Below are 11,938 nucleotides of genomic sequence, written 5' to 3'. Positions count from 1 at the left end.
TACCAGTTAGCTAGTCAATATTTTATTGAAGGAAACTTAAGGTGACTGTAAGCCTTCATGAGAAAATGGGATATACTTGGCTTATTGACTTTTATAAAACACTTCCTTTATAAAAATTATCAAGCATGATTTTTATTCCCTGAAGCCAAAATATTCTTTAAAATTACAACAAAAGTAATGGGAGAACAATGTGAGACAATGTTATGTGTAAAATATATATTTCTTTTACTATCTTTAGTCTTTGTTTTCTCATGTCTTCAGGAATCATTATGTTACATGAAATGGGGGCCTGCTGGTTTGTGCTTGTGTTTCTAGCTCACAGCACCATTAATGTAGGTGTTCCTAGAGTTATTACCTATTTCATGTCTGGGGGTATATTTAAGGGACTGTCATGCTGGCGCTCAAGTGACAGGAAGTTTTTCTCGAGAATCAAAAATAATTTTTAGATTTTATTTACAAAATACTTTTACATACCTGAAATGAGAGCGTATCTTCTCTTATTTAAGTGCAGTTGCGGGTGGGGAAGGGATGACTTATGACTTCAACTGTGTAAGAGGATAGAGAACCAAAGGAATTTACAAGTAAAGTGATTTCTTCTGTATTAAATTACATCTTCTGCTTTATTTACAGAGATATTTAAATGTACACATGTTGCAGCCTTTAAGAAAAAAATGACAATTTTAAAAGTCCTTCTATTTGACATTCAGTGTAAATGAATAGACAGTCTTAAACCATAAATCAGTTCCGTTGTCAGTTTAGATGATGTGAAAGTTTTTGTTCCATTCAAAGGCATCTGTGCCTTTGGATTATGGCAACTTGTCAGCAACTTCTTGGCTGGCTGCCCTGTAGCGAGAGTGTGGGATTGAGCGACCACAGTGTACGTATGCAGTAAGCAGCTTTACTCTGCGTCAGAGTACTTCCATGCTGGGAAGGCCCTTTGCATTGCAAAGCCTTTCCCTGTATCCCTCGTTTAAGAAGCCACAGTATTACAGTCGACTTTGTGTCAGAGAGGAAGGCCGTCCGAGCTGCGGAAGGGGTGGACAGTGTACTCTGCCTCTCCCCCACGACTGCAGGGGAAAAGACTTGGGGCTGCAGAGGCGGCACTAAGCTTTTTGGTAGTGTCACTCGGAAGCACATTGGGTAAAAAAGGCCAGGTTTTTTGTTTTTTTTTTAAACTTCAAACTGAAGGAAAATTGAGGCAAAAACAATAACCATGCCATAACACTCAAACCGAAGCATGTTAAAATGTAGTATTTACCAAGGGGTTACAGGATGATGGATAAATTATTTTTATTTTGCTACTTAAAACTCATCTGTCTTGTCCAAATTTTCCTCAAAGTGCTTTGTTTTTAATCAGAAAAACATCCTTTGCTTGCCAGTTGTTAGAAAAGCAAAAGAACAAAGTGGGTACCTGAGCAGGGCAGATCTGGGAGGCTGAGGACAAAATAGGAACCAACCTTGTTATGCCAGACAGAGAGGGAAGACTAGGTTCAGTCTGCAGATCAGGCCTCCCTGCGGGTGGCGGGGTGGGAGGCATGCTTCACACGTGTCGGTTCTTTAGCGCACGGATCACGCAGGCTGCGGAGGAGTCATTATCCCGCGCGACACTCACGAGGTAGCTGTCGCGGCATGAACGCGCGTCACCAGGACTTTTTCATACTGTTTCTGTGTCAGTAACCCTTCTGTTATGCTTTTACTTTCTTCAAATTTGGGCAACACAACCGCAATGTAGCCTTCAGTGGATGGCTAGGAAGGAAATAGAACATTTAGTACTGTCAGATGTGTAAAATCAAATAAAAAGTATGTGGATGGGATCACCCTTTTTTCTGCCTCCTTTACCTTCTCTTGAAGAATAGATGGTTCATGGAGAATGTTTTCATTCACTTCCATCAACCGTCCTCTAACACAGCTAGTTAAAAAAAAGGTGTTTTGAAGAAAAATACTACCTCCTTTGTTTCTCCTCAATTGTAGTTAAAAAGTAACTCACCTAGATACGGTGTATTCTTCTCCATCTGAGCAGTAAATCTTACACAGAGGTGCAAGCTCTGTTAGAAACTGTGCCCCCTGATAATAAAAGGGAAGAAGTAATTAAGTGATGTATATGTCCACTTTCCTTTGAGAGCCAGTCCTCAGTGTGCTAAGAGAATATATTCCTGAACTAGTGTTTTAAGTAAAAATGACATTAAGTACAGAAAAACCATTTACTCAAACATTTATGTAAGTGCCTACTTGGGCCAGGTACCATCAGAGGCTCTAGGGGAAAGAGCAGACTAAGATACATAACAAGTAGTTTAATTAAAAGATTAAGAATATATTTTACCAACTTTAAATGAGAAAGCTACATATGGCCAGATATAAAGATTTCAAAAGTGTAGGAAAATCCATCAATAAGCAATAATATAAAATTCAACATGATAAAGTATGACAGCAATATTATACAAAGTTACTTTAAGATTCCCAACTTATTTTTATATTAGAACTTACTAGATAAAGGAACTTCTTTTTTTTTTTTTTTTTTTTTTTAAAAGATTTTATTTATTTATTCGACAGAGATAGAGACACCAGCGAGAGAGAGAACACAAGCAGGGGAGTGGGAGAGGAAGAAGCAGGCTCATAGCGGAGGAGCCTGATGTGGGGCTCGATCCCACAACGCCGGGATCACGCCCTGAGCCGAAGGCAGACGCTTAACCGCTGTGCCACCCAGGCGCCCCAAGGAACTTCTTTATTAGAGTCAATCAACACTTTTTGAAGCAGTGATATTTTTCTAATTAAAAAGAATGCACTTTGAGGAAAATTGGGAAAATACAGGAAAATTTTAAATAGCAAACAAGAATAGTTTACCCATTATCCTTATACTACATTTTCACACTCATCTGTTTGAATGCTACGGCACGACTGTTTCACGTACTCCACTATTATCGATGTATCTGGTGAGATTCTGACTAATGTCTACAAGGAAGCTCCCAGGAAACTGAGGCACACGTGTCTATATTGCTTACTTTTTTCCCCAGGAATTGTTCCTATAGTTAACATGGTATCTGAGGTCAAGATGCTATTCTCTATGACCTCTTTACCACTCAAAACATTATTTCTCTCTTTCTCTCTTTTTTAAAGATTTTATTTATCCATTTGAGAGAGAGAGAACTTGTGAGTGGGGTGGGGGTGGGGACAGTGGCAGAGGGGGAGGAGGAGGAGGGACAAGCAAAACTCCAAGCTCTGCACAGAGCCAGACATAGGGCCTGATCCCAGGACCCTGAGATCATGACCTGAGCTTAAACCAGGAGTCAGACACTCAACCAACTAAGCCACCAAGGTGTCCGGCACTCAAAGCATCAGACAGCATACAGATGCTCCCACATTGGCTTCAATCATCTGCACATGGGTACTTCATTTCAAAATACTTCTCACTTTTGGGAGGACTCCCAAAGTGTGACTCCTCACTTTTGGGAGGAGGGGCTGGGGATTTGTCCCAAAGTGTGTGTCTGTCACTGGGTCTACGTTAAAAGAGCAGAAGTGTTTTGACCCCTTTTTATCACCTCCCTTGGGAAAATAAATGATTGGCGGTGCTGAGAATCAAAACTTATCTCTAATGGGTTCCAAATGCAGGTTCTTCTCTGTTTGTCAATAGTAACAATAGTGTTACTACTTTGGACAAAGATTTATCACAGGAACTTCACAAACACTAACTGTTATACTTGTAATTTGTGGACTTTATCTTTTTTTTTTTTTAAGAGAGAGAAGCTGGGGGGGGGGGTGGAGGAGAGGGACACAGAGAAAGAAAGATGATCTTAAGCAGGCTCCATGCTCAGCACTAGCCCAACGCAGGGCTCGATCCCATAACCCTGACATTATGTCCCGAGCCAAAATTAAGAGTCAATGCTCAACCGACTGAGGCACCCAGGTGCCCCTGTAGACTTTATCTTTTAAGAAAGGTTCATACTTTTCTAAGTCCATGTGTTTCCTGAGCAAGGAAAAATTAATTGTAAGGCACATTAATAGGGAAATTCGAACCTCAAAGGGGAGTATAAGCAAGGGTCTCCTACAACAGTGAGGGAAATTAGCAGAAACTCTTAGTATCAAGTCAGAAAATGAAGGACCTAAATCATCCACTGAAACCTTACCCAGTAGGTATGTCGGGTACTTCAGTATGTTACTGAATTGTCCCTGGTGTGATCATCTAATAAAATGTGTCCATCCTGCCTAAAGTTGTATAGGGTAGAGATAATATCCTGTACAACCCCGCACTGTGTAGAGCTACAGGGTGTGGCTAGATAAGGTATTAAATTGGTAAGGAGCAAATACTGTATTTTTTTTCTTTTTTTTTTCTGTATTTTTTTTCAGACTGATTGTTTTTTCACTACCTGAGAATTTATTTATTTTTTATTTACATTTGAAAATACATGGTAAAGAAGAGTTGGTCACCTAAATTTTATAGAACTCAGGATACTGGTTTAATAAAACTAGAAGAGACAAAATATCTCGTTATATTGGTATGAAGTTGTCCTTTCAAAGGCACACCTTCCCCATCCTCCACCCTGGGAATGACAGGAATGGTGATACGTAACAGAAAATATGACAAATCCTACACCTCCTGAAATACCTCATTTTTTGGTTTAAGAATTTCTTCAGGGTTAAAGTACTCTTTTTTTTTTTTTTTTTTTTCTTTCAGATTTCATTTATTTGTTTGAGAGAGAGAGAACACGATCAGGAGGGAGAGGGAGAAGCAGGTTCCCCGCTGAGCCGGGAACCCAACATGGGGCTTGATCCCAGGACCCTATCATGACCTGAACTGAAGGCAGATGCTTAACCGACTAAGCCACCCAGGCATCCCTAGGGTTAAAGTATCCGTAAAATCAGCACATCAGGGGCGCCTAGGTGGCACAGTCAGTTAAGTGTCCGACTCTTGGTTTCAGCTCAGGTTGTGATCTCAGGTTCATGAGATCAAGCTCCATCAGGCTCTGCGCTCAGCACGGAGTCTGCCTGAGATTTTCTCTCTCTCTCCCTCTCCTGCTCGTGCTCTCTAAAATAAATACACCTTTTTTAAAAAATCAGCACATCAAACTGTCAGGGAAGTATGCTGAGCATACATCACTGGATTCTCAGACTGACTAGATCTATCACTACTAAGACATTGAAGATTTAAGTAGAGAATGACGGGAACATACCCGCTTAAATTTCCCAGAGACCTTGTTCTGAAGTCTGCTACAGTTGGTACTGATTTGATAGGAGATGCTTTTAATTGTTTTTCCACTTTGAAGAACTGGATGAGATTCTGCCAATGTGATGACACATATTCTATAAGGAGCAAAAATTTGATGCTGTGTTATTGGCTGGTATAATTCTTCCTCATACCACACAGTACTCCTACTGGCACAAGAATATATGAACTGACATTTGTTTAGTCAAATTATCATTGCCCCACATTTTCCTCTGGCTACTACTGGAGCTTAACTGTAGAAGGGAATGCAGTAATAGGAGAAAATGAGATTGAATATCCTTCCCAGAAGAAGGAAGAGTACTAGAAGTCTTTAGGTAGAACTGAGGTACAACTGAGAGAGAAGTAAGGCATCCCTGTATGTGTAGGATTCTACCCGTGCCTCTACCCTAGTCCATTCTCTGAGCCCTGGCAATTCACTGAGGTTGGGCACAGGCTGGTTAGTTACTTCAAGCAGTGGCTGACTGAGGGTGTGGTTCTCCACTTGGATGTTGGGGTAATCAAGTTTGTTTGGAGTATGCACTGAAAGGCTCACTCTTGTCAGCCAAACTCATAATAAATGCGATTTCAACACGGTGGAAGTTAATCATTAATGAGTATTTTTTTAATCCAAGACCATACCAGGCTACAATACCAGAAACTTTTTTTTTTATAATTAAAAATTCCCAATTTGCTTACCGGTTGGAGTGCTGTAGTATACAGTGGTCCTCACAGGGTTTGCCTTTGACATCTAGAAGAATGAATGAGTCTGTTGGTTGCTGGACCAATATTTACTGCCACTGTGTGGTGTTTTCTTTGGTTTGTAGAGATAATCATGAAGATTGAATACACACTGATCATTGCTATTCCTTCATTACTTAAAAAGATATACATAAAGGCTTCCTGTAAGGTATTTAAAGAGATCTGGCCCAGGTGGAATCATTCATTCAATATTAAATGATTAGTAACTCTTTGCTCCTTCTTGCTTTATCTTCACTTATTAAAATGAGTACACTCATAATTCCTATTAGAAAAAGTGCCATTAGCAATGCATTCTTTATATAATATAGTGGCATACGTTTTATCAGTCAATTTTAGAGTGACCAACTCTTCTGGTTTACCCAGGGCTATCTTGATGTTGGCTCTGAAAGTCTCAGATTCTGGGAAATCCTTCAGTTTTGGATAAACCGGAACGGTTAGTCATCTGAATTTGGCTAAAAAATTGTATGCCATAATTAAAAAAAAAATAAGTACACCTATTATCCCTGAATGAAAGCAAGCAAGTAGGGGTTAGAGAAGGGTCCTCAGTGCCTCCCACCACTGATATTTACTGGGTACACAAAGCAGGACAACATGGCATCTACTTTCAAGTGACAAGTATATGATACTAGCAACTTTTAGTAAAACTGTTAGATTCGGCTTTCTATATGCCTCCATTCTAACCCAATTCTCCTCTCCGTCCCTGCCTCTACCATTTTCGACCTGATCATTTAAATCACTGTAAATATCGCCACTGCTGTAGGACTTAACCCGTCAAATCCTTGCAGGCACTCAGGGCGATAGCAATCCACCTTCCTTGGGGGTGGTGCTTCACCTTCGACTACCTTCCCGCAAGCGACCCACCCTTGAACTCGCACTGGGACCCCAGCCCCAGAGTGCGCCCGACTGTACTGCAGGCCTCCACGGCTGTGCAACTGCCATTCCCTCCGCCTAGAAGGAACAGAGAAATCCAGTTCCTTCGGACATGGAGAGGAAGAGCGTGGTTCATGATCTGTCACCACTGTCCCTACAGGATCAGGCCAAGGCAGCCGAACAGAAGCCGACATCATTCCCCACTTACCGGCTTTGTACCAGCGCGTGAAGTAGCGATCCACGAGCGACGGCACAGTCGATTCGGCGATCGCGGGCTCAGTGGCCATGGCGACCACGGGGGCCACTAGTCCCGCCCTACGAGATCCGAGCACTTCCTCCGAGCCTGCCCGGGAGGAGGACGTGCTTCCGGCGCGCGGCCCGCGGCGTGCGCACGCGCGCTGCTCCCTGGTCCCTCCGACTCCGCCACCGGAGCTTGTAGCACTGTGTTTTGGAGTCCGACGTCAAAGCGGGGATCCAATACTATAGGTTAGGAGGGACAGGAGCGAAGGGGCAGCGACGCTCCCCACCTCTAGCTTGCCCGGGCCCTGGAGAAGGCCGGCCACGCCCCCTCCGCCTCGTGACGTCACTCCCGCGCCGCTGGGCGCGTGTCTAACCTACTTCGCTTGCTCTTCGCGGTCTCACTGCCGTGCTTCAGCTCCTACTCCCTGTGGACGAGCTCCCGGGCGGCCCCGTGCGCGTCCCAAAAGCTGGAGAGTCGCGGACGGAGAGAGGTGTGTGTGCAGCCTCGCGCGGGCTCTGGAAGGCCCGCTGCGCGTGGCGGGTGAGGCGAGGGTGGACGCACCGGTGTTTGCGGGTCCTCGGAGCTCATCGCAGGTGAGCGTTCGAACGACTCCCTCGGGGTGGAGGGCATGGAATCGGCTCTGTGCTCTGGATGTCCTGACTGAGGGGATCCTTGAGCGTGCAACCTCTGCCTGCTGCGGGAGGCCCGGGAGTGGAGTGCGGCGTGACTACCTCTGCCCTCGAGCCTTAAGTTCTCTTTCTGCAGACATGGCATCTGCTCCATCCGGGGGCTCTGCGCTGCATGCTGAGGACGACGTGTTGCTTCCCTGGCTGCACATTTACCCAGCCTCTGAATTCTTGCAGGAGTGGATAGTACCGCTGAACCAATCAATGTGCGACTGCTATTAGTGGATTGGATGAGTGTTTCGCGTTGCTTCTCGCATCTAGAGATGCGTGCTTCTCCATCCAATGTATATTATATGGCTCTCTCTCCCTTTAAGTTGTGACCTTCGTGTGGGCAGTGACAGAGGCCTCTCTTGTCTTCAGATCCTAGCACTTACTAAGTGCTCAGTAGGTGTTTCATGTGGGCCACGGACCGGGTCGTAGGATCGATTAGACATTGCAAAGGATTGAAACTATATATTGACAGCGATGGAACTAACCAGTAAATGAATAGGTTAATATGAAATGTGAGCAAAAAGAAGGGAAAGACCGTTTTCAGCTTGGGGGACAGGGAGAGTAGAAGAGATGCCATGTCCTCAAATAGAAACTCATTTGAATAGGAGAATAGCAGTACTTCGTTTTCCAGGCTATGTGTGTTGTGCTTATGAGACATCCTTGTGGTAACGACAGGAGGTTGAAATGTGGATTTGTTCACTTTGGGGAGAGTTGGGGCTAGACATGTAGATCTAATCAGCATATCAGTGAGCTGCCTGATAACTTGTAGTGGTGGACATGCTAATTAGCGAAGAGGAGCAAGGGTGGAGGAGTTGCCAGAAATTTCAGAGAGGATACAGACTTGATCTGTAGTATGAAGAGATCTATGGCACAATTAAGGGCTGGGAAAAGAGTAATCGAGGGTGAGAGAGTTGGGGATTGCCGATGTAAAAGAAAGGGTACTAATAAGTTGAGGTCCTGGGGGAGTGTGAAGGATACCACTTCCCTAGCCTTGAAAAGGAGTGGGGACACTTCTGAGAAGATAAGGGAATAAGGACGTGGGTGTGAAAAGTTAAGAGAAGTTCCTTTTGAGCTCGGAAGGGTTGGAATGGGGGAGATAAATGATGAGCTCATCTTTGTCAGTGATTTTGGAAGCTCTGTGACTTGAGAACACCAGTTGTTTGCTGTGTTGGTCAGTCAGGGTCCAATCAGGAAAGTAGAAACCACACAAAATGTCAACAGAATTTGATATGAAGAATTGGGTAAGTAGCTATTAGAGGAATAAAAACGAAAGGGAGCAGTGAGGTAATGTAAAAGGTAAACTGATGGAAGTAGCTATAATACTGAGTTTAGAGCTTGGGTTCAAAACAAGGGAAGATGGCGTTTGCATGACCTAATCTTGGAGGAGAGGCACTATTAAAGCTGGGACTCACACTTCTGGTGTTGAGGACTCTGGAATTCAGAGGAGGAGTCCCACGCTCTGGATTTCAGTGCCTGGAGAGAGACTGCCTGGGTAGTGCTAGTATCTGTTGGGGTGGAGTTGATGAGGTTGGTCCTGGAAGTGCTAGGGACTGGGACCATGGGCCCCTTCAAGAATGGAGGCCAATTGCTGGGATGACAATGACTGTCGTATCAAGAGAGTCCTCAGCTCCTTCTGTCTTTATCCTCCAAATTCTTATCCTGGGGTCCTTGGACTCCAGGGCTCCACAGGTTGTTGGTTAATGGAATCTAAGTTCACAGGGAGAGATACGAAGACATTTTGATGATCTGATAATGGCAACAGTACTAGCATGATTATTATTAGATAAACTAGCATAAAAGACAGGAGACTCTACACATAGGACCTCAGTTGCCTGTCTGTTCTCTTTTCTTGCTCCTCTGTTACTTGCTTACTCCCTTCTAGTCAGACAATCTCTCATCTCAAATCTACCCATCCTTTCAGATCTGTGTCACTGGTCGTCTGTATGTTTAAAGATGAAAGATAGGTGATTTTTATATTCCTTAAAAAACCCAAGTTTTCTGTGTAGAATTAGATCTAAATTAAAAACGTGCATGGTATAATATAGGTTCAAATAATTTCCAGAAGTTCTTGAATATGAATGTCACCAAAGCTTACAAAACCATTGTTGGCCTTGATTTTCTTCCTCACTCCCACCATGTATGATCTTGCCTTCCTCTTAACCCACATTACATCTTGTATTTTTATATTACACTTACCACTATGTGCAGTGGTAGGATGAGGATTAACTAATTTTATTTTTACATTGTCATGTGTATGAAATGGAAGATGAGAGAATTCACCTTGGATGAAGGTGATAATAAGGCCATTGTGTTCTATATATTTGCCACCCCTACCATAAGTTAAGGACTTCTAATTATAAACTTCAGAGGGATCTGAGTATAAATATCCAGCACATTAACATTAATTTTTTTTTCTTAGCTAATGTTATGCTTTAAAGCAAGTCTGATTTGGCCAGACCAAAGTAGGTTTCCTATTTATCATCCTATGTCACCTTTTCTATTGTACTGGTAAAAACCAGGCCAGGAAAGCAGAATTATGTGACGTAGTTTTATCAAGTTGTCAGGCTCCTCAGATGTTGGTCATCATTTTGAGGTAAATGGTATAATTTCACAGTGTCTTTATTTTCTCCCTGAGAATAGTAAATACTTTTATTTCTATCTTTAATTTCAGTATTTATTTTTTAAATGAACATATAAAGCCAGTTTACAAATAAATTTATCTGGTGATATTAAAGCTATTTTATTCTAGATTTTCTTTAACTGACAGTGTGTATGTGTGTGTGCGCGTATGTTTTTTTTAATATGATTTTATAAGTTTCAGGTTATAAAGATACTCCTACTTGCAAAAATAAAATGTTTTCCTATTTATTTTGATCTTCAGCTTTCCTGAGGAATAACTGATGTTAAATCTTTTTGAAGAAAAAATTCTGAAGTTGAGGCTGTTGCCTCTCCCAAAGAGAAGGAACTTAAAGTAGATTTCAGAGCCTCAGTTTGTAGACCATAGATAAACGCTCTGAGTTGGTGAGGTTGCTACCACACATCCCTGTGTGGGTTCAGATTAGGTCTTTTTCTTTTTTTCTTGGTTATTCTAACTATCACATCCCTGCCCCTGAATCATTTTGCTTCTATAAGTGTCATTTTTCACTGGTAAGCTATTCCTTTCTCTCAGAGCAATTCTTCATCAAGGGATATTTGTACTTTTCTTTCAGGTGTTGCTTCATCATGAGAAATCTGAAGTTATTTCGGACCCTGGAGTTCAGGGATATTCAGGCTCCAGGGAAACCTCAGTGCTTCTCTCTCCGAACCGAACAGAGGACAGTGCTCATTGGCTCAGATCATGGACTGATAGAAATAGACCCTGTTGCAAGAGAAGTAAGTTAGTGATGGAGAATGCTAGCACTTGCAGGACCCTCGACTTATCTTGTTACAAACCTGCTTCCCCCAGATAGGCTTTAGTTTGAATCTTACTGATTTCACATATCTTCCTAAATGAACATTCCCTTTGCTTTATATTGGTGTCATATTAGGCATTACTTAAATAGTAACCTACCCTTAACTCTGCTTCTGCTTGAAATGTAAGTTGGCAAAATTCTGACTTTATATTTCGTGTGGGTGCCCTATTTTTTACCCTTTCCTTCGTGTAAAGAACAGTGGATCTCAGCTGGGAATGCAAACGAAAATTGCCTGTAGAGCTTTTTAAAATTGTGTTTCAGCCTCCATCCTGTGCCAACTAAATCAGAATCTTCACTGATGGATCCTGAGTGTGTTTGTGTATATATATAAATACGTGTGTATGCTCGTATATACATACACGTATATATGCATATATATGTATACGTGTATGTATGTATACACATACTTAAAAAATCTTTGAGTTGATTCTGAGGTATTGCTTTAATTATATTTTGCTACTAATGTATTTTAGGTGATTACATTCTTAGTTTTTTTCTACCATACTATAGATATTTTAGAAAACCATAGTTATTAGCTTCATGTTTTATTGGGCTTTTTTTAAAGAGACCACGCTTCTTGCTTTTGTTTAGTACTTGCTTGGCAAAAAGGGCCCATTAACTTTTTTTTTTTTTTAATTAAAGACAGTAGTGTTGCGATATTTCTCAAATGAAAGTTTGGATTTTAATCTAGGAAAAATTGAAAACTTTTATATTAGAAAAGAAGCATTAATTTGTTTTTGGA

The 11,938-nt window shown here is 42.0% G+C and overlaps 2 protein-coding genes across 6 annotated transcripts in view; one reads left to right on the top strand and one right to left on the bottom strand.

Moving 5' to 3' along the window:
* Window positions 1–6: 6 nt before the first annotated feature.
* On the bottom strand, window positions 7–7,166 carry ABITRAM (actin binding transcription modulator). 3 transcript variants are annotated; one of them, XR_003317918.4, is made up of 7 exons: window positions 7,035–7,166; window positions 5,894–5,945; window positions 5,166–5,295; window positions 1,988–2,064; window positions 1,840–1,909; window positions 1,458–1,746; window positions 7–545 (listed from the first exon to the last, which is right to left on the bottom strand). XR_003317918.4 is itself a non-coding variant. In XM_026506053.4 (6 exons), the coding sequence occupies exons 1-6, from the start codon at window positions 7,111–7,113 to the stop codon at window positions 1,609–1,611; spliced, it is 546 nt and encodes a 181-aa protein (XP_026361838.2). In that variant the 5' UTR covers window positions 7,114–7,166; the 3' UTR covers window positions 7–1,608. The 3 variants fall into 3 exon arrangements, 1 of the variants encoding a protein (XP_026361838.2); XR_003317917.4 differs by lacking the exon at window positions 7–545 and adding an exon at window positions 591–843; XM_026506053.4 differs by having other exon boundaries at window positions 7–1,746.
* A 170-nt stretch (window positions 7,167–7,336) lies between these two features.
* ELP1 (elongator acetyltransferase complex subunit 1) overlaps window positions 7,337–11,938 on the top strand; it is a 56,802-nt gene continuing 52,200 nt past the window's right edge. The window contains exons 1-2 of one of the 3 annotated variants that reach the window (XM_026506050.4): window positions 7,337–7,557; window positions 10,954–11,116. In XM_026506050.4, the coding sequence (XP_026361835.2) occupies window positions 10,967–11,116 (150 nt within the window). In that variant the 5' untranslated portion in view covers window positions 7,337–7,557; window positions 10,954–10,966. Of the gene's footprint in view, window positions 7,661–10,953; window positions 11,117–11,938 lie in introns of all 3 variants that reach the window. The other 2 variants (XM_026506051.4, XM_044386754.3) reach the window with 2 other exon arrangements.

Source organism: Ursus arctos, unplaced genomic scaffold, assembly GCF_023065955.2.
Source record: "Ursus arctos isolate Adak ecotype North America unplaced genomic scaffold, UrsArc2.0 scaffold_18, whole genome shotgun sequence".
Classification (NCBI taxonomy): Eukaryota; Metazoa; Chordata; class Mammalia; order Carnivora; family Ursidae; genus Ursus; species Ursus arctos.
The sequence above is the reverse complement of the archived record's forward strand: the minus strand, read 5'-3'. Positions and strand labels throughout refer to the sequence as shown.